The sequence below is a fragment of the Wasmannia auropunctata genome, unplaced genomic scaffold, assembly GCF_000956235.1.
Source record: "Wasmannia auropunctata unplaced genomic scaffold, wasmannia.A_1.0 LD336116.1, whole genome shotgun sequence".
In the NCBI taxonomy this organism is placed as follows: Eukaryota; Metazoa; Arthropoda; class Insecta; order Hymenoptera; family Formicidae; genus Wasmannia; species Wasmannia auropunctata.
The window spans coordinates 1,847,154-1,868,714 of NW_012026774.1; the positions used below are offsets into that span (position 1 = coordinate 1,847,154).

General features: G+C 40.2%; 1 protein-coding gene across 1 annotated transcript; it reads left to right on the plus strand.

Moving 5' to 3' along the window:
- Window positions 1-1,306: 1,306 nt before the first annotated feature.
- On the plus strand, window positions 1,307-8,831 carry LOC105462379. The gene is made up of 9 exons (XM_011708915.1): window positions 1,307-1,865; window positions 2,124-4,541; window positions 4,684-5,007; window positions 5,083-5,228; window positions 5,940-6,180; window positions 6,267-6,655; window positions 6,886-7,443; window positions 7,703-7,954; window positions 8,211-8,831. The coding sequence occupies exons 1-9, from the start codon at window positions 1,343-1,345 to the stop codon at window positions 8,643-8,645; spliced, it is 5,286 nt and encodes a 1,761-aa protein (XP_011707217.1). The 5' UTR covers window positions 1,307-1,342; the 3' UTR covers window positions 8,646-8,831.
- Window positions 8,832-21,561: the final 12,730 nt, after the last annotated feature.

Here is a 21,561-nt window from a genome sequence, read left to right on the forward strand (position 1 = left end):
GAATATAAAAGTGGATGTCAATGTTGAGTAACGGGGAGAAGAAGGAAGTTTAAGGAAATGGGAGAAGAGCTTAATCCCATCGTTATTCACGCCGGGGAGACTTTTCGCGGATATTGAGGCCTCCATTATGAACACGTTTATAGTGTATCTCTAAGTTATCTCCCACCATAATTTTCGCCTATTTTTCCCGGCGACTGAAATAACATAATCTTGGGCGCTTCTATAGTTTTGCGATAAAGTCGCCCAACGTTAGCGGCATCCATACATGCTGTATACATTTTAATTAAATTGCCCAGCGTTTTCAAATAAATTTAATATACGGTGCTTCCACCGGAGAATTGGAATTATAGCGGAATATCAATTTAATTAAAATATACCGAAATAATTGAGTATTTTATTATATGTACATACCGTACACTATAAATATTTCATTACACTGTAACAAAATTTTGTGGGAAGTATCTTCTCTAGCTCTTATTTTTTTTTTATAATACGAAAATTTTATAGCGAGCCAACATATTTGCACATTTGCATTTATCGATACGTAAACGTCCAAATGATTTTGACGAACACCATCGCGTCACGCTTGCCTCGCGCAAGCCCGGGGTATACATGCGAGAACAGTTTCACGCGTAACTTTGCACGTTTAGGCGGCCCATTTGTTTAATTTTTTTTTACCGCGCGCTCGTATTTTACACGCGTCCCGCGCCACAGCCGTACCATGCACACAGCATCGACTACTTTTTCGTCCCCTCGCACGAAAATTACAGTTTCCACGGAGTTTCGTCGTTAAGTACAGCCTGCACATCCGTGTTATAATGTCGGGGCCCTGTGTCCCTACTGACGAAACTTACGACTCCGGTAATACGTTTTCCATTACTAGTGTCCCCACCCCCTCCTTCCACCCGCCCTGGTGTGAGATGCTCGATTTACTTTTATCTCTTATAGAAGAAAAAAAAAGGACTGATCGCTCTCTGCAACATTTAGTCCGGCATGAGTCGCATGATTCCTGCATGCACAGTTTTACATTGCATAAATTGTATACTGTACACATATGTACGTTTTGAATTAATCGGTTTGAGTAACTACGTAATTTTTATATACATATCTGCTACATAAATTCAGTGTAATAAATTTAATATCGTTACACTGAATACATGTATGTAATGATATTAATAAATAATATCATTCACATAAATAATTTATTATTTCACGATACAATGCTTACATAATTTATTATTCCATGACACGTGTGCTTCGATAAAAATTAGACAGCGCGCTTCATCACATTCGTTTATTCAATGATTTATCGATACGTTCAGCGTGATCATTATGGTGCTAAATGCTCTCAGATATTAAAAAAGTAACCTCCATGAAAAACAAATCTAGAAAATCTAGCATTGTTAACAGAGGTCAGAAAAACGCAACGAAGATACGTAACAAGGATGATTGGCGCCACGAGTTAGATTCCATACGGATCAACGATGATCGTTGGTGGTGTATGGTGACGATGATGGTGGAGACGATTGCCGAGCACAGTCGCTACGTTTCTCTCTTCGACGAAGCGGTTGAGGATGGGGGGCAGGCGTGTATTTATTCCCTGAGTTATCAGAGAGCGGTGAACACGGTGAAAACGCTGGCAAAACAAGATCCAGAGAAATGCCCGGCCGTCGAGAGTATCTGTCATTACGTGGACGCGATCTTAAGCGAAAACAACGACCATCTCTCTACCTGGCTGATTGCACGGCTCATAAAGTATCTGATCTATCGCGCCAAAACCGAGCACATTGAGAGACTTAAAGTAGAGGCGGACCGTGGCAAAATCGATGAAGAATGTCCGACAGTTCAGAATACCGACGGCTCAAGTAAATGATATATGCCAGTCGTTTTTTTTTCCGTGTTTCAAAAACATTAAAGATAAGCCTTTAACAATATGATGTATAGCTGTATACGCAATGATAAATACGTTCTATTGCTTTCTCCGTTCGATAAGTCGGAATTACAATTAGTGAAATGTATTGATAGCGAATGTATGTCTTCTCTTTTTGTAATTTGCGCGCTCTCACTCTCTCTCTCTCTCTCTTTCTGGAGGCTTACATAATGGTAATAATTTCATTGCTCAGCTTCTTCGCGAAGCATTACCGAGCTTCGAAGAGCCTACAGTAACGAGACCGAGTACGTGTTCAACGGCAAAGTGAATACACGTTTACGTACGGATAACGTGCCTTTTGACGGACCGAAACTATACGTTGTGCTTAGTGGGTTTCGCAATCCTGATTTACCAGCAGAATTGTTAAGCGTCGGAGTTCCTTTGACCTGTATATTAGAGATTAAGCTACCCGGCGAGCAGTACATTGCGCATCGCGAAGCGGAGGAAGGGGATACAACGATCCGAGGTAAAACGCATTTCTTTGAGGATCGCCATACCAATGAAACTGAGTTACTCGAATTTTGGAGGGTTACGCGCGAACGATTCGCTAATCTATCGGCTTATCCGATGTATTCTGACATAACTGTCCTTACCGTCCATCCGTCAATCATCCCGGAAACGATTAACGCTATCGAGAAGGCGTCTCGGAAACGAGATATATATAACAGAGTGCTCCTTACTTTGCATCATTTGTATGATCTTTGCCGACAGCATGCAAAGTACCTTAAAAGCATGAAACTGGAGAAAGGAATCGTTGATACGAGGAACGAGATGGCAGATACTGAGATTTACGAGAGTGCATTAAGTGACATACCTAACGAATACATCGGCGTTCCGTTGATATTGAGCGCGATTCTTCTTCAGATCGAGCACAATCTCGCGACATCGTCCGATGGACGTTTCCCTGTCGATCACGACACGGGATTTAGCGGCGCCGATACCAGGCACGAGAATACATCAACGACAGCCGAACGGAGCCCTGTATTCAATATGCAGGATAAGCTGAAACTACTTGATCTTGAGTACGAGCTTACCGATGAATATGCCGACGGCACCAGTCAGCCTTCCGAGCTCGAAGTTGTACCGTACGGGGACACTTTGAGCATGATCATCTGTCAGCGCGCCGATCGCCTAGCTGCTCGTCTGGACGACGCGGTGCTGCGAGTTCTGCGGGATCCGAGAATAATTAACGTTTGGCGGGATCACGTGGTGCCGACGAGATCGCGATCCGACATGTATCTCTGCCACATGGACAATATCGCGCGTGCGTTCGATCGAGAGCGAACAGTCAGTCGCGAGGAAATCGTGCATTACGTGCACCTCTTGATGTTCGACGATCTGATCTTCTCCGGCGGCAGTCGCGCGGCGAGAGCGCGACTGCTGCAATCGCCGGGGAATGAGTCGCCGGAATTAAGACGCGCGCGATCGGCGATAAGAAGAGCGCGAAGCGTGCCAAATTTTACGTCACCTCTGTACGCGGCGTCGAGTCTACGCCGTTCCAAAAGCGACACCGAGATTGATTACTGCAAGCCGGTAGTCACATTCACCGAATGCCCGCTTTTGTTCGCGCTAACAGACGCTAGAGAGACATTGCTTCCGGGATATCTGCGCGAACATGTCTTCACGAAGAGAAGTTACGAAAGACCGAGTCTCGAAGAATACGAGGACGTCGAGTTGCTCTCGTGCCGGGTTTTTCTCCAGGTCGCCCACGACTGTTTCCAAAGTTTCGATCGTTTCGCGGCGAGATACTTCGAGCCGACGGATTCGGTGCTGCTTTACTTCAGCGACAACAACAGCGCGGTGGATGACGTGTCCGAGGAAAGGTGCTTGTCGAGTATACGTACGCCCATCGGGCTCCATGAATTCTGCGAATATATCGCGGTGGAGAAAGAGAATTGGATGAAACGGGAGCGGGAGACGCGCCAATCGCGCAGGACGGACCTGACAGGAAGATTTATGAAGAAATCCATCGAGGTGGAAGACGACGACGCGATCATATTCGACGACGAGTGCTTCATGCTTCCGGATTCTCTGAAAGCGCGACGTCTGAAGAGAAGTTCGGATCGCGACGGGCAAAAGAAAATTTTCGAAACGAAGAAATTCGAGGAGGTGGCAGCGGCGGCGGCGGCGGTGGAGAACGTCAAGGAAAAGAAAATGACAGAACAGAAACGAAACGAGGCGCCAACGGCGAACAACGGAAGCGGACGGGCGGATGGAAGAGTTATGAGTGGAAAAACGTCAATGACGGAGAAAAAATCGGACACAAAGATAGATGATGTCGATACGTCCTTCTTACCGGTGAAAAAAATTCTATCGTCTCAATGTGTCGTGACGGGCGGGCCGTACGACTTCGTCGGATACGATCTCGGTGGTCTTCGTGTTCAAGTGATTCATCATAGCAAAAAGTTTCTTTTGGACGGCGATACATCGGTGCGGGTCGAGCTCGAGGACTGGCTTCACGGCGACCGCGATTTACGCATCGCTGTTACTCTGTCACACTGCACTTTACGATTGTCTAGCGGAGTTAGTCGCCGTCACTCAACGGACACATTTCACTTAACTACGAAAAGGGGAATTGTGTTAGGTTTCCACCGAAATAGGAGAGAACTGGGTAATTAATACTTGGCACCAGGGCCGTTAAACGTTTATCAAATAATAGTGTAGAAAATAACAATTCTCGCGCGAAAGACGGTAGGAAGAAGATGTCTTTATTACTCGAATGATATTTTTTCCCCCCTCTCTGCGTTCCGCAGTTGAAAACTCATCCGATTCCCATTGGCGAAATTTGACTTTCGACTTTCGTGCTTCATGGCCTTCGGGGTTATTGATAGAACCAACCGTCGAGGACGGCACTAAAAATCCATTTTGCATTCGGCAATCGTACGTTTCGAAACGTCCCGGGCGTGCAGGTGCAGCCCGTGAAGTCCGCCGGAACTTTCTCAGAAACGGCACCGTCCTAAAGTATCTGGACGACAATACTGTCGTCATCTTCCGCTCGAATGGCGTCATCGTGACGTGCATGGACTTCGACAAGCCGCAATCGCACGATGAATCCATCCACGAGGCGGATCCAAAAAGTATACAAAGAGCTGCGGGTCAACTGCGGAGAGAACGAGAATATTTCAGTTAAATTGAGGATTCTTCTGCGACAGAATTCAGGATCAAAAAGGGCAACTCGAGGCAATCGGTGGCAGCCAAGCATAGCGGTAAAGTCACAGATTCCACGGAGACGCGTTCCAATGGATCGATCGTAAAACCGTCGAAACAGCATGTATTACGACTGGGAGAACTTGTGACTGTTAAGTTTCGTTCTAATTGGGACACGAAAACAACTTTAATGATTTGATTATTGAGATTTTGAAGCTAGGTTTAATTTCATCGTACAAATCTAATTTTATCGTCAAACTTAACAATTTAATCGTATGTAAAATATAAATTTAAACATTTCCGGCCCAAGCATATAAAAAAGGTGATAAAATAAAACGTCATTTTTATGTTTCACAATTATTCTTCATTTTAATATGTTTTTTTTAGAACGATATATAAATTCTTTTATATTTTTAAAAAATATTCTGAATTTTTATCCTTAAAATAGTTTAACACTGCAGAGATCATTTCTTCACCACTTATCCCATAATCCTGACTTTTAGCTTTTATTGATTACTTTTTACTCTCAAAATTTAAGTCCGATCTGCGTGGAAAAAAATTTACCAGATAAAAAAGTAATCTCCACAGCAATAAACCATTTTAAGTAGAGAAATTCAGAATATTTTTTTCATGTGGTACAAAAAAATTAATTTATCTTTTTAAAAAATGTATTGAAATAAAGGACGATTATATTAAAAGATAAAAATGATTGTTCCATTAAATTTTTATCCTTTTTATATTCTTGGGCTAGAAACTTTTTGGGAAATTTATTACGTAAATCGAAATGAAAATACGAGGGGCGTTGAGCTGACTGCGAGCATACAGCGTTTAATGTTTGTCACCTTTAAACGTTTTGTCTTAGAGCGACGGAGACGACTCATTGATAACGGGAGCACTCGCCGTGGGTGAAGTGTTACGATACTCGGTGGTGAATTACGATGGTCGACGCTACGAGGTGCTGAACGATCTGGTCGTAAGTGAACACGATCGATTGCTCGTTAGAACAACGTCGGATTACGAGGTCAACGAGGTATTCACACGTCGTGCCGACGGTACTGATACGTTGCTTCGTTCAAATGGAGAATTGGTCGTTACCTTCCCTGGTATATGTATATATATATATGTATAATCATGCTAAGAAATACACGCTTCATCAAATCCCGTTTGCCGTCCGATATTTCTTCGTCAGACGGCACGTGCATCATTACCGGTTACACGGTGGAGGAACAGCCAGTAATTTGCGAATGGACGAAGAACGAATTGAAGCGATACTTCGGAGACGCGGAAACGAAAGAACATGGTGCTCTCGCGCGGTCGTCACCCGACATCGAGTTCACGCGCGAGGGTACGTCCGTGCCGCACGTTGGACGCCAAGGGGAACCAACGAGGGCGGTATCGATCGCGGACGGTTTTGTCTCGATCTTGTTGACTTTCCGCATGGAGCACAAAGACTACGCCGCTGTGTCGTACGATCAGTCAGCAGTTTGCTGTACTTTATCGATGCCCGACAATCTCCGTGTCAGCATATCGAGAAGAGGTCATTACAAAGTTTCAATGGGCGACCAAGTTAATCTGAAGGTAATCAAAGTCGCGCGTACAGCGCAGTACGCATGCTCAATCGCGTAAATGTAACATCGGCACTGTGATGTCGCAACGCGTTTGTGTACCTTTGCCGATTGATTCGTCAGATGTTCAATTATACACGGTATGAAACTACAGTCTCTCCGCTCTATTTTCCTTACAAATGTTTCAGCATGACAATAGTTCTCTTTATCGAAAAAAAAAAAAAAATTTCACGACGTCGTTAGATTTCCGACGATGATACGGCGTTCTGGAAGAGGTGTGCTACTTGCGGCGAAAGATCGACGTCGACTTATAAGTTTCGGGAATCCTTCGGAGCTGATGCGCGAACGATTCTCACGACCGTCGGTATTCTCGGGAATGTGCTTGAGGTTAAAAGTGACGGTACCACGCGTTATCGTCGAAGCGAGGGCCGTCGAAGGGGTCGCGACGAGTGCAACGACGACAACGACGTCGTTCTCGAACACGGCGAAGAAAGAAGAAGTGGCGAAGAAAGGGACGCCAAGTCGGGGGCAAGGATCCATTGCAAACACGAACGATATTGCGAGACGCTCAAGTTTCCTGCGAGAAGTCAATACAGAATTTTCGCGATGAATCGCGATCTGACAGCCTGCGAGTACCTTCATCGATCGGTTAGATGTGAGCAAGAGGTGGCAGCCGTCTTTGACGACGAGATGAGTATGATCCAGTATCCAATTTCACGTCGACCGGAACTTCATCGCTTGATTACATTTGTGCCGGTGAAACCGGAATTGGGATCAAAGGAAATGTTCTGTCAATACCGGGTTAGATAATCGATAACATTACATTCTTCCATAATTAATTAATAAAGCACTGTTGCGTCAGTCCGACTGACGCAACAGTGCGACGATAACGTGATATATATATATATATAAAATGTATATATGTGTAACAGTAATAATAACATTTTATTTTTAAATCTTCCTGATTTTCTCGTGATAAGTAATAAAAGTAACTTTAATATCAACTTCAAGAAGATAATAAGAACTGGTAAATATCTCACAACGAAACCAACGTGCGCAGGTTACGTCTGACAAACGGACGGATTACGATAGAATTGAATTACCGCGAAGCACTTATTCGTTTCCGTACAACTGGCTGTTCCCCTTTGGCAAAAAAGTAGTTCCTGAAAGAACTCGGAACGAAGTTTTAGCAAAGCGAAATGAGCAGTCGCTGCCCAAGTTATTGCGAGTGCGCGTTTTCTTCGGCATTAAAGGGGCAGACAGAAGCGTTCTGATCGATATGCAGAGAGCCATGGGACGCTATTGGATATCTGTAAGTAAAGAAAATTTAATAACGCGAGTTCCGTTGAAGCTGTTCTCACTCGCCAGCCCCCACGTGCGTTTATTTACAATAAATATAAAAGTTTCAGAGTTTAAACAAATTCCACTTCTTTTTGCGACCCGGGTAATTGATTTTCGTATGACGAGAGGGGGCAGGGTTGGGGAGGGGAGGGGAGAAAGGGGGATATTACGCGAGATTGCCAGTTTTCTCCGGTTACATTTCTCCCAGGACCTTTCCTTCCACCCAGGTGTTACGTGATGGTGACAAATGTCGGCTATTTTACGCGACTGGAAGCAGTCGACCCTGCGAAGTTGAAAATGATTACGGGAGTTCGGAGGACGGCCTACGAGAGCTGGCTGTAGGCGTTAAGGGAAGCATCGACGCCGAGACGTACGTCAGAAGCCTTCGGGGTAAGCTCATTAAAGTGAGCACGAAAGCTCCTCGGCAGTCGAGCCGTCTTGCGGAGTTACTTCGACAAAGAGGCACGATGAAGGAGGTATACGAGTGGTATAAACAGTGCATGAGGAAACGAATTATAGTACCGTACTTCGGAAATATCGCTGATTCGCTTTATTTCTTCATGAAAAACCATGTCGTCGGAGTGGCATCGAGGAAAAGTCATTTGCGTGTGTCGCGGGAAAAAGAGGAAGAACTTATCGATAGAAATGAAGAAAATTGTTGATTTTTCCGTTGAAATGGAATAAAGTTTCTTTTTAATTAGATTTAACTGCTCGCGCGTTTACGTAAAAATATTTGTTTCCCTGATGCGAAACGAAAGCTTGACAGTAATTTGTATTTATTTTTTGTTTGTTAATGTTTGCTTGTAGAGACGAAGTGACATAAAAATCCTCACTCATTTTTTCATTGAGCTCGAATCTTTTCATTCTTTCCTCTTTTACAACAAAGATTTGTAAGTATCGCAACGTCTCGTGAGTCGTTGTACTTGTCCCTCATTCGAGTTTTTACCACCTGGTGATTTTGACGCGCGTGGCCTGAATACCGAAATGTCGAAGGACGAAGTGGAAGCCAGTGCTTGTAAGGGAGCGACAGCCGCCGCAGTGCCATATGCCTCGTGCATTACGAAGAGTCGTAAAAGTATGGTACGCATTTTATTCTTTCGTCACATTCGCTTCCTCGGGAGTGAAAGTATAATAAATGGTGCCCAGCCGCCGTATCTATTATTTTGGACTTATCGATATATATGTGTATACACATCGAAAAAGCTTTAATAACTGAACAAAAACTAATTCTTAGCACAGAGTAATTCTAATAAAATATAATTTGTAGTTTCAGCAAAATTATATCTAGCAATTAACATTAACATCTTAAATAAATCTTTTTGCTGCTCGCGTAATAACTGACAAATTTTGTTGCAGCAGCACAAAGTCTGTGGTGCCAGCAAAAATCTATCTTTCTCCGTGCGATAATTGTCGAAAAAATTTTTTAGTACGAAAAGAAAGGAACGGGATCGCTCTAATTACACGGCGGATTGCTCACTATATCAATCTGCAATTTGTATCGCCTTCCGACGCAATTTCGCGCGCTGTCTTCTTAGTTGTGTGTTATCCAACGGACACCAAACTCAGCCCTATATCTCTCCTCGCGTAACACGCATGTGGCTTCTGATACTGCGGCCATATATCTATCGGGCGGGAGATTCTTTGTAAAAACGCGATATAGCTCCCGGGGTCGATCTTTTACCTTTGCCAGCGGAGTCTGTCGGTTTCGTTCGAGAATAGGAACTCGCGACGATACTCCGTATTTCCGACTGGCCGTGGGGACGCGCGTAAAATATTTCGCTCACGTACTTTTAACCTATATCATTTTCCCTTCCGAACGTTATACGACGCAATAGGAAAAAAAGGGAAAAAACCGCTTGATGTGTGCGCTATATTATAGGTTTTTCTTCGCGTATACTGATCCCGCAGGGTCGCCCTATACCATTCAACACGGTGACGTTTCGCACACGTAACCGCCGCGTATGTTATAAGATATTGTCACATTCACAGTATTATACCTTCGTTTCTTACGTTGTTTTTTTAAGCCGATAAAAGCTCGCGTATATAGAAGCATATTAGAGGATAAAGTGTTACGACGGAGGCGGTTAATCAAATCACGGGAGAAAGGTACGATTTTCGTCGGAATAGCGCGAGATACAAGTCGAGATGGAAACGATAAAATTCTGACACGCATGCTCCACTTTTATTCTGTCGTCATATCAATGCGACGTGCTAAAAGTCCCTATTTATTCCTTTCCATTTTCGAAACCATTTGAGATACTAAAAAATCTCTTTGGATCTCGATGTTTCTGACAAAAAATATACATATATACATATATGTATGTATATAGACGATTCGCGTATGCGCGCGAAGCTTTTTTCGCTCGGCGATGCAGAATTGACCGAACAACGAGCCGAAAGCTCGCATTCCTATCTCGATTTTATACGATGTTTTGCACCCCGGAGTCCCGTGAGCGCTCACACGGCGCTTCTGGTTGCGACAAAGAGCCACTTTTGAAACGCATCGGCAATTCGCGGAAGAATAATGTCTGCCGACTGTTCTAGCGTTAGAGATCGGAGCCGAAAGGATAGAGCCGCGCGCCGGACTGGGTTTCCCCCGGTATTTCGCGCAAATATATCTATCGCTGCTCTGGATGGGTTTCGCTGGGCCGTGTATACGGACGTTTACGTATCGCGTTATTGGACAAAAGTTGCACCATCGGTTTTAGACGCGACGCGATCTGATATATCGCCGGGAACGGGATTTTTCGTTACGAGAGGGAGAAACTACGAGACGGGTCATTTTTCTCAAACTGCAGCTGGATGTCGTAACGCGAAAAGCGCTCTCCCTTTGCCTTGGCACCTTTCTTTCCCTCCCTCTCTCTCTCTCTCTCTTTCCCCCCTTTCCCTTGCCAAGACAACGAAATATATGAACTCTATACGCTTTACGAGCTATCGGATTGCGAATCGGCCTGATCGATGCTTCCAGCATCGGCTAAGTACGATCGGCGTACGCGCGTTTTTTATTTCCCTTTACCGCGGGTACATTTGTGTCGAATGTAAAGTGTTTTTACCTTTGCCTTTATCAAATTTGGAATAAAACACGAAATAAATTAATTTTAACGTATAATTAAATATTTTTTACTTTTCCGCGGTAATTGTGTTTCACCGTATTGCGCGATATTCTGTATGAATGGAATTTATAAGTATATAAAAAGTTTTATATTTTTGTGCCTGCATGAAATTACATCGACGACGAAAAATATATTATGGGTTGTGATACGAAAGTTAATTAACGTGCGTGCATTATCAATGTGCGTTAGCTTTTCAAGCGCGACCGCGAGTGCGAGGAAAAGTATACACGCCTTCGGTGTGTATTTATATACATTACCATATGTAAAACTTTTCCGAGTCATTCACGCACACGAACATTTTCGGCATATTTGTATGCATATTGTTTACGTTCGATCAATATCGCTTCATGTTGTTAGCTGTATTATTTAGTGGGGCTGTGCGTGATACGACATTAAATTTGCGTATAACCCATAAAACATTCATTTGCGAATTTTCATTGTTTCACCCAACACTCGATATTATTTAAAGCGCAATTTATCAGCTTTACGCTTATTGTTAGGAAATATTGGACGATATCAATAAAGCCCCGTCATAATTTAATCTCTGGCGCATTTACAGGTTCTAAATATATTTTAAACTGACAGAGCGGAATTAATCTTTCCGTGAATCGCTTTTGTATAAGAACCACTGTGTCACTTATTAGTCTCAGGCATTTTGCCTTTATGGATTGTCATTAAACGTACAATCGTTTACATAAGCTGATTTCTTATCGATTTTGCTTCTCATCTCCAAAATCCGACGTACGAATTCGCCGTGCAGTAAAAATCGGTGAAGTTAGACATTTCCAATAACTGCGTTAAAGTGGACTACTATATTTCAACCTTCAAATTCCTATTTCAACGTAACAAATTTGGAGCAGCGAGACTGAAGTATATTCAAGCGTAGTGTTTTTATAGATGCGTAATAAATGGAAGGATTCGGAGTTAATTCGAGCAAAGTAATTAGAGCGTTAATTTGCTTATGAAGACAAGTGCCTCTCGCCCATTGCTCGTTTTTCGCGGCGCAACTCGATGCCTAAGCCGATTAATTTTTACTATCCCAGCAAAATAATGGCGCATTGCGGCGCGACGGTAATTTACTCGTTGCTTGGCAATGGAAAGTGATTACCTACTTAACTAAACAGCAATGACAGATACCGACATCATTATTATATCATATTGCATTATTCTTAAGTGCTTCATAAATCAAGCGTCAAAAACTTTTAAGAAAGACATTAAACCGCGGAAATATTAACAGAGTTTTAATATAAATTAAAAATCATTTTAATAAAATAAACATATATAGATGCTTAAGATAAAGTATTAAAGTAACCGTAGTATAAAAGTGCATTGTATGCTGGAAGTCATCCTAAGCCGAGGCAAGGATTATATTAAATGAAAAAAATATATATAGATGCTTAATAAATTGTTTATATCTTTTTAAAAACATTAGCGAGATTGTACTGATCGAAAACTACTTTAATTCGATAAAAAGAAAAGCTACTTGAACGTTGAGATAAAGGTACATCAGAAAGGTTCATTGTGATTGGGCGATTAGACGGCGTTCGGTATCGACGCTTGCGTTTCAGCAGTAATCTCGTCAATCAAAGATCCAATAAAACGCGATTTCCGCTGAAACCAGGACTTTAATGAGAATCCGATTTGGAGGTGCAGCGATAGCTTCTCATTTGCTTCCAGCGCACGTAATAAGCGTGCCCGCTTTCCTCCCCCACGCTTTTCAAGGTGCCACGGTCGCTCGTGCGATATTCCGGGGAACTACCCCCTCGTGGCTATACACGCCTCAACCCCCCGAGAAAGAGTAGGTACGCTCGACCGCAGGTGAATAAGGGATGAGAAAGCGGGTTGGGATTTCCAGTGGAGCGGCGGTGGCGGCGGCGACGACGAGAATCGCTCGTTGTGAGGTGAGTTTGACGCCTATAAATTTCCGGTGAGTTGAACACGGGTTTTTAAATCAAGCATCATCTCGTTGTGAAATACGAGAAATAACGAGCACGAGAGACTTGAACTGAAAATTGAAAGTATTACACAAGTAAATCGTCATTCAGTCACCACAAGCGAAGCGTTGAAGGATCGATGATTAATAAATTATGAATTTGCCGGATGCCGACAAACGCCGATTCAATGTCGTTGTAAGAATTTCTTACTGGCTGCGCTCCTGATTCATATCGCGAGGAATTCACAAAGCTACGGGTTTGCCGGGAACGAGCTTTAAACTCTCCGATAAAAGTTACGGCGTGAAATAATGTAGAAATTTCATTTTGCCGTTTTTAACCTGGCTCACATAATGAACGTTCTGCGGCTGTTCCCGCGCGTTCCTCTACCTTAATATTGCGTCTAACTTTTTGTTCTAGCTGTATTCTTTTAAGAATACTTGAAAATAATGCTTTTCATATTATCTTCATTTCAGCTTTATTATCTGGCTCACGCGAAAATTGTTTATTAGACCGCAAATAATTTAATGAAATATTTCGAAATAACAATTATTAGCTATATGTATTTCACGAACGGAAAAACATGCATTTATAATTCTTGATCAACAGAGAAAAAGTAGTAATTATGGATTTATACGTTATTGGTTATTAGACGATACGTAATTGCGCGAGAAAAAAAATACAACTGTACAGTTTATATTTTGTAACAAGTACGAGAAAAGTGACGAATACCTGTCCGCTTACGTCTTTCCGGATATATCGGAGATCCGAAAGAAACTTAATCGTGTGAATCGAACTAAAATCGTGGAACTGCATCGATAAATTTACGGTTTGAGTCGATTCCAGAGTTTTAAATTCTGCGTTATTGAAGCAGGGTCGGGGTCGGATTGGCTGGAAAAGTACTGAATCCGAAGTGAACATTACGTGAAGTAAAGCCGCCTCAGAATGTAAGCAATCTCAAGCAGCTTCGCTGTTACAGCGTAACACGCGCGGGAACTTCCATAGAAGCAATTAAATAATGAGATAAACGCATCCTACCTGCAATGGGTTTGCGAAAATTGTTAAAGTTCTCTCTACAGCTTCAATTATATTCATAACATTCCATAAATAATTAAAATAATTTTACATGCAAACTTCTAATGCAGAACTGCGAGACACTTTACTTGCGAATCAAAATGTTTTATATTAATTTAACAGAACCTACATCAAATATGCATTTCTCTAAACACCTATTTTGATTTATCTCTCCTAGTAGTACTTTCTTTTTTTGTTAGTTGATTTTTTTCAATTCTAGTTTATATATACAAAGATCCCCAGCTTGCAAAAATCTTACGTCGATTTCTATGCTTGTAAAAATATTTGAAAAATCGCCATTAAAGGTAGGCGATAGTTTGATAAACCGAAATACGGACTTTATATTCAATTCGATTATTTTATAGTTACGAACAAACTTTTCTGTGCGCTATTGAAATTTTATGGAAAATTTTATCCATCAACTAAAGCAGCTGGTTAACTTTCGAGATCTTGCTCCAACCACCACTTCTTCTCAGCTAGCAAAATAAACAATTGCTACCCGATGAATGCGACGGATCGATAACTCCTCGAGTGCTCTCGAGATTGAATAAATTTTATCTCGATAAGAAAGTTCTGACTTCTATCGAACTTCCGTGCCCGAGCTTTTAAATAAAGGTTGTTATCAGTCCAAGTATTTTATTTCCGGTAAGAGAAAAAAAATGTGATAATGCAAAATTGGAAATTATTTGCGTAACGAATTTCATATAATAAATTTATGTGTTAATATTGCTAATAAAATACGTAATTACTTTTTACTAAGCTTTAATAAACATGTAATTAAAGAACACCGGGTGCAAATGCAAATACAGATAAATGTATTGTTAATGTAATTACAATTAAGGTAAATATAGGTTATTTTTAAATATATTATTGTGTTGCAAAACAGCGTAACGGAAATCGACTCAAATATTCTTTGACAATCTTCGGACCTTCTCAAGCAAAAGGAACGCCGTTATTAAAATGAGACTTTAACAAGAAGATAATAATATCATTATACGTCGGGATAATAATCGTTTCTCGATAGCTCATTCTTGTCGAAAGGAAGAGCTTCGATAAAACAAGGTTGAGTGTGACTGGCAGAAAAATCGTTATCGAATAAGATCTCGTTCCGCTCTGTCTCGAAGGAAAATAGGAGGGCAGCAATATCGTGAAACCGAAAATAATTCCGTTCGTGTATGTCCCACGGTAAATCGTGCGGGAGCAGATAACAGATACGCGCAATAAAGACGATTGTCGATAAGCGTCCAAAAACAGAAATGTTGGGCAATCATTTCTATTCAAACGCACATACAGGCGCGCACGCGCGCGCATCCAATTACAAAAATTCTCGCAGGTACGCGAGAGATTTGGAAGAAAATATTTCGGAGTCCCCAGCGGACGTTTTTACGAATTATTCGAAGCTGTCGGGGAACTACATTCGCGCGCTACAATAGAAAGGAACATACAAAGTACGGAGGTGTGTCAAGTTAGGTGAGATTTTCAATATAGCATCCCAATGGTATTGGATATACGTGGAAGCGTATGTGGGTACGTATGTATATATTCGTATATGCGTATGTGTATGTGTGTAGATGCACGCCGTAGTAGGTCCATCTGCTTTATCCTATCCGCACGACTTGGCGCATTCCCACGCATACAAATTATCAGACACGTCGTAGAGTATGCCTGACGTACTCGGAGCGCATCCTCAAAATTCGAGACTTCGCGATTTAACTTTAAGCATATTGGGACATGTATAGGCGAATCGTGCGCGGCGAGAAATGGAAAGACGCGACAAATACCAGAGAGCTGCTTCTCTTTCATACAATTTTTGAAACCCACCTATTACGCTTGTCTCTTAGAACAATAAAACGATCTTTCGCGCGCGCGCGCACGCGGGAGTAACAATAAAATGATAAAGCCATAAGTTTTGTAACAACTGCAACATTTTCTGCTGCATCCGTGCTATTTCTCATGACGGTCTGGTGGCTGGAAAATGTCACGAAGCAATGTTTCCACGTAACGTTCGCTGACAAGCGCAGCAGTTAAAAATTCTGACTTATATAAATCGTTGCAGTTGGGTTTCGATTCGTGATTGTAAGGTGCGCGGTATAAACAGGATGACATACGACGATAACGTATGAGCGGAGACATTTCGTTTCTCACTTACAAACGTTCTCTATTTTTTTTTTTACGTTTTTTTTTTAATCTTTTTCGAGAGAGCAATCTCTAACCGAGCGAATTTTTCACACGTGCCGATATCAGCGTGATCGCGCGATATTTGCATAATGATTGAAAGTGATCCATTTACAACCGTATTTGTCAATTGGCAAAAGGATATTGGAAGTTCGGCGACGGACGCGCGAGCAGGCAGGCGCTTCTTGTTCGTCATCGTCACTTTCGCGCACGTGTGGAATTGGGACACGGAACGTAATTTCGAGGGAAATCGGGCAACCCGTTCGTCGATTGACTTCGACGTGACTCTCTGTTCTACTCTCTCACGTTTCTCCTTCTTTTACTCCGCTTCGCGCACCCCGCTCGTGCCGGTACTGCATGTTCCGCCGGTGCTATAACCGTCCGACCTTCGTTACACGAACTAATTGGGACCTGATTAATTAGGGAACTTTGGTTGAATTACAGCACGACTCTACGCGCCGCGGTCTACGCCGGGAGCCTCGAAAATGCGAAGAGTATTGCGGTTCTGCCAAAGCGTCGCTTTGGGTGCGAGTTAATACGGCCACGAAAGGATTGCTAAAACAAAGAGGAAAATTAGGCCCGACACTCCTGAACTAAGCACAACAAAGGGGATTAATCCCACAATAGGGCAGCACAATTTACGGCAACTTACAAGCAATAAAGTAGAAAAAAATAGGAAAGGATTGTTTTTGTTGGCCGGAGTACCTATCAGTTAAAATATATGAAATTAGCGGTATAACTGCCGCCGCTAAATAAACGCAGAGTCTATCGAAATTGAAACAGGATGTTGAATGTCGATTACAGATTAACACAAATACAAAGAGGACACGTTGGTTTAATTAATTCACGTTACATGCGTACTGCTATTTTCGCGTGTCATATATATGGTTTCGAGGTATAAACGAGATTTCATGGATTTTTCCAATCGCTGCGCATTCTCCGAAGAGACCAAAATACAGAAGGGAAAAGCTTTGGATTTTACGCAATCGTACATTTGTAAAATGAGGTCCCGAGAGGCCGATATTTGGGTATCTTCCGTCGCGCGATGGTCTGGGCGTACCGCACACGATATCTCTTCTTCGACGTCGCAATACCGTAATATAACATATATATTTCACGGAAAATATCTCTAATATATTTTCTTCATTCATTTCTGCTTACGATCAGATACCAACGATTTTGCCTGTTCCTTTTTTTCATACACACACACACACACACGTGCGACGAATTATTTTTTTTTTTTACTTGAATATGCAAATATTGGAGATTATATGTATGAAAAGATAGCGCGCCGTAGCTTTTTAACACTAATTAGAACTAGTTTTTTTTTTAACTAATCAAAAGTAAAGTCAGTTTACTTTCATTTTAATTTAAAACGGTATATATATTTTTTATTTTACTTCTAAGAAAATAGGATTATATTTCAAGTATTTTAAAAGAAAATGAAAGTTTAATTTTAATTTTAATGAACTGATTTTTAGAATTTTCATAAAATTTTTATAAAATTGACAGAAAAAAGAGATTGCAAAGATACGTTTGTATTATATCTCGTTTTAATAATTGAACAAATAGAAAGAATTTTTTTTTTAATATTAAAAAATTGTTTCATTATTTACTACACTAATTAAAACTAATCTGACTAATAGAATTGCAAATAATTTAATTAACAATTATCTGTAAACTGAAGGTTTAACAATCCGTCAAGGCGCGTCATAAGATTGTTCCGAAACACTCGAGTCGCCCCACGAGAAAAAGGAGGAAAGTCGAGAGGAGAAGAGAGATAGGTTAAAAGAGTTTCGGTCCCGTCGTGAAGTCCAAGAAATATAACTGGACATTACTCAGCCTCGAGTTTCTTATTATACCAAGGCTGTTTCCAAGGATTCGAGGTACTAGCTCGGTCTAGAACCACGTACTTCAAGCGCGACGACGTAGCTCTTGACAAACCTTAAATTTCATGCGAGAATTTATCGCGTCGTCAAACGCGCGGAAGAATTATCATTTTATCGTATATGTATACATTTTACTTACGCGGCATTCAGTCACTCGGGTCGCAATCTTCTTTTACAAATCCACCGTTGATCACTCTGGCGGCTGCAATCCGGCAGTTTTTATTCCGTCATGAGTAAAAGCTTTGGCGAATTTGCGGTGTGTAAAATCGAGGCGGCATTCACCGTACTCCTCGAAGCGAAATCAAGATCTGGCCGTTGTCCAGTCATCCAGTCGAAGATTCGGTCGCAACGATTCCGCTAAAAAAAAAAAATTGTGACCGGTCAATACATCTCGTGTATTCAAAATCGTTTTACAATTTTCTCAGGAAGAGATAGGGCAAATCAAATTTCCCTAACGCTTCTTCGCAGCGGCTAGAAGCTTTTTATTTCTCATTATGCAGACTCGCTTCCGTTATAAGATTCCACTTTACATTCCTTTAACTCGGTCCATTCGTAGCGATTTTTCTAATGGGATAAGGAAATACGTAATCAGATAAAGTAGGCAAATCTGAATTTTTCGCTGGGCGTGACGCTTTATTTCTCGATTTATTCAAGAAATTAGACGAACCGTTGGCTAGTTTAAAATTCCCTTCGTGTATTTTTTCAGGAAAAATTTTTATAGATTACATCTAACCTTATCCCTAATCTTCATATACTTTACACTTGGGAAAAATGTGTCGAAATATCATTGGTTGAATTTCATGCGACGCGTAATACATAAAACGTGATTAAGCGGGGACTTTCGATTCCCTTTTTCTTTCATATTTTATATTTTAATTTTTCACATGTCCACGGGAAATATTAAGCAAGTCCTTGATGGATTTTTAATAGTAATTAATCGTAAATGAGAAAGTACTCGCTATCCAGATATTAACTAAACTGTGATAAGTTCGTCGCTATTGCGAGATTAATGAAGTTGGAAATAGATTATCGGTAATCTGGCGGAACTTTGTTGGTTGCGCATGAACTTTCTCACAATTAACGCATTTAGGTGCCGTTGTTCTGTTTGATCAATTTTTAACACTAATTAATTTTGAACGCAAAAAGTACGTACTGTCAACTAACAGTAATAAAAATAGAAAACGATCGTAAGGTCTAGTATTACGTATTACGACTAAACCTTGTAGCATAATCAGTTGCATTTTAATATAAAATCCCTCAAAATTTCTAACAAATTTACGCACAAAGAACTAGCAAAATTTGTTGATTCTTCTTTAATTCTAAATATTACTCGCATTTAATTCTTTAACTTTAAAAGGTAGCACATGACTAAAGAATGGCTTCCAAGTAACTCAAAGTGAAGTGTTATCTAAGAATGGATTCTGCTGTAGGTATACATTCGTGATAGTAAGAGAAATTATAAAGAATCATGTATTATTTAATTATCAACAAATGAAATATTAGGAAACATATATACCTGCATCCTTAGAGGCAATATGTCGGCAATGTATATAGATTATATTAAGCACTGAATGCCAGATAATAATGTTTCATTGTAGCAATACAATTTTGTATATCAAAAATTAAATTAGACATGTTTTAAATAACTAAATTATATTTCAATCGATCTTTTAGCACTGCGTGATTTTTACTAAGATTTCAAGATGTATATTACCCTAGTTCGATAAGCTCTTATTCGGTCGGACTGAAATGCACATTCTGGTGGATTTACCAACTACAGGAAAGCTTAAATATAAAATGCAAACGTTTATCAACATAAATTGTAATTAAAATAAATTTATATTATATTTTAATTCATTGGAAATAGTCAAGTATTTTCTACTTTTTCGAATTTAGATTAGTTGATTAAATTTTTAACATTTCCATGTCAGTGGCAAAAAAATACTAAAAATTTATTTCACGATAGTAACTTGTCCTTGACTTTTGCATGCCATGCATAAAGAATGACACACAATTATCGTTAAAATAGAAGAGGACTCATATGAAAATCAAACGATGTACCGTACTACATTAGTTACAAAAATAATTTAATTCCTTAATTAACAACAAATTGTTAATTCTCCATTCACTATACAGGGTATCCCGAATCAAAATATCATCGCAAGAAGGTCTTAGAAAAATTAAAAAAGTTATTTATGAATTTTTATTTTATGCAGTAGTTTTTGAGATATAAGAATTCAAACTTGGCCAATTACAGTTAAACGGAAATACGTGAGCGCGTTAATAGTGTTAGTGATCGCGCACTTCACGCGCGTATATCTCAAAAACTACTGCATAAAATAAAAATTTATAAATAACTTTTTTAATTAATTTTTCTAAGACTTTCTTGCGATAATATTTTGATTCGCGAATTTCGGGACACCCTCTATATTAAATTATCCCTTTCTATTTGAAAAAGAACCACAAAATTTCAAATCTTTAAAGTAAATGAAGAGGAAATGTTCCCTTCAATGTAACTTGACGATGACCTCTTGATCAATTCGCTTGCTCTCATTCGTTCCCTTTTTATTCTTTAACCACTTTGGTGAAGTCGTCGATATCGTTCGCGTCGATTCGGCTTTTCTACTTGGCATCATTTAATCCACTCGAGTGTCCTTTGAATTTAAACTCAGTTGTGAGTTTCGCGTAATGAGGAAAATATGACTAGACTTCTACGCGCCGAGTTGCCTCAGCAAGCGTTCAAATTATCGTTACGACATGGACGTGACATGAAAGAAGATGCACTTTCTATCTGATATATGTATATATTTTACGCTGTTGTAATTACACGAATAACTTTTGCAATCAGAACTACATGTTTAGTTTAGACAAATAAAAAAACATAAAACACACACACACACACACACACACACACACACACACACATATATACACACTCACACGCATACATATATAAATTGCAATCGATTGTGCTAAAGTGGCTGTGCTAGCTTAATAGACTCTAATAAGTAGATTACGCGGAAGAGAGAGTTATGTGATATGTAACTTGTTATACGTGTTTACGTGATCTGTTATGTACTAGTATTGCAAAAATAGAATTTCAAAAATATATTAGATATTAGCATAAATCCAGAATCTTTAAAACTAAATTATTGGTCGTCTGTCTTTGAAGCTATAATTTAATTACATCATAATATTTTTTATATGTTTATTAAATCACAATTTTATATTTTTCTATATGTATATATTTTATATGTATATAAATTATTAAAATGTTTTATTTGAAATTACGCAAAAAGTGATTAAGTTGCATTTTAATTCTCGAGAATTAAAATCTAAAAAGATATATGTGGGAAGTAGTAAAGTATTTCAAAGATCATACCAATATTATTGCAA

What these genes read in the sequence shown, in the direction of transcription:
- LOC105462379 (XM_011708915.1), top strand. Translation starts at nt 1,343, where the DNA reads ATGCTCTCAGATATTAAAAAAGTAACCTCCATGAAAAACAAATCTAGA. An exon ending in GACTGGGAGAACTTGTGACT is followed by an intron (nt 5,229 to 5,939) that starts GTTAAGTTTCGT and finishes GTTTTGTCTTAG; the next exon opens with AGCGACGGAGACGACTCATT. An exon ending in TGGGACGCTATTGGATATCT is followed by an intron (nt 7,955 to 8,210) that starts GTAAGTAAAGAA and finishes CCTTCCACCCAG; the next exon opens with GTGTTACGTGATGGTGACAA.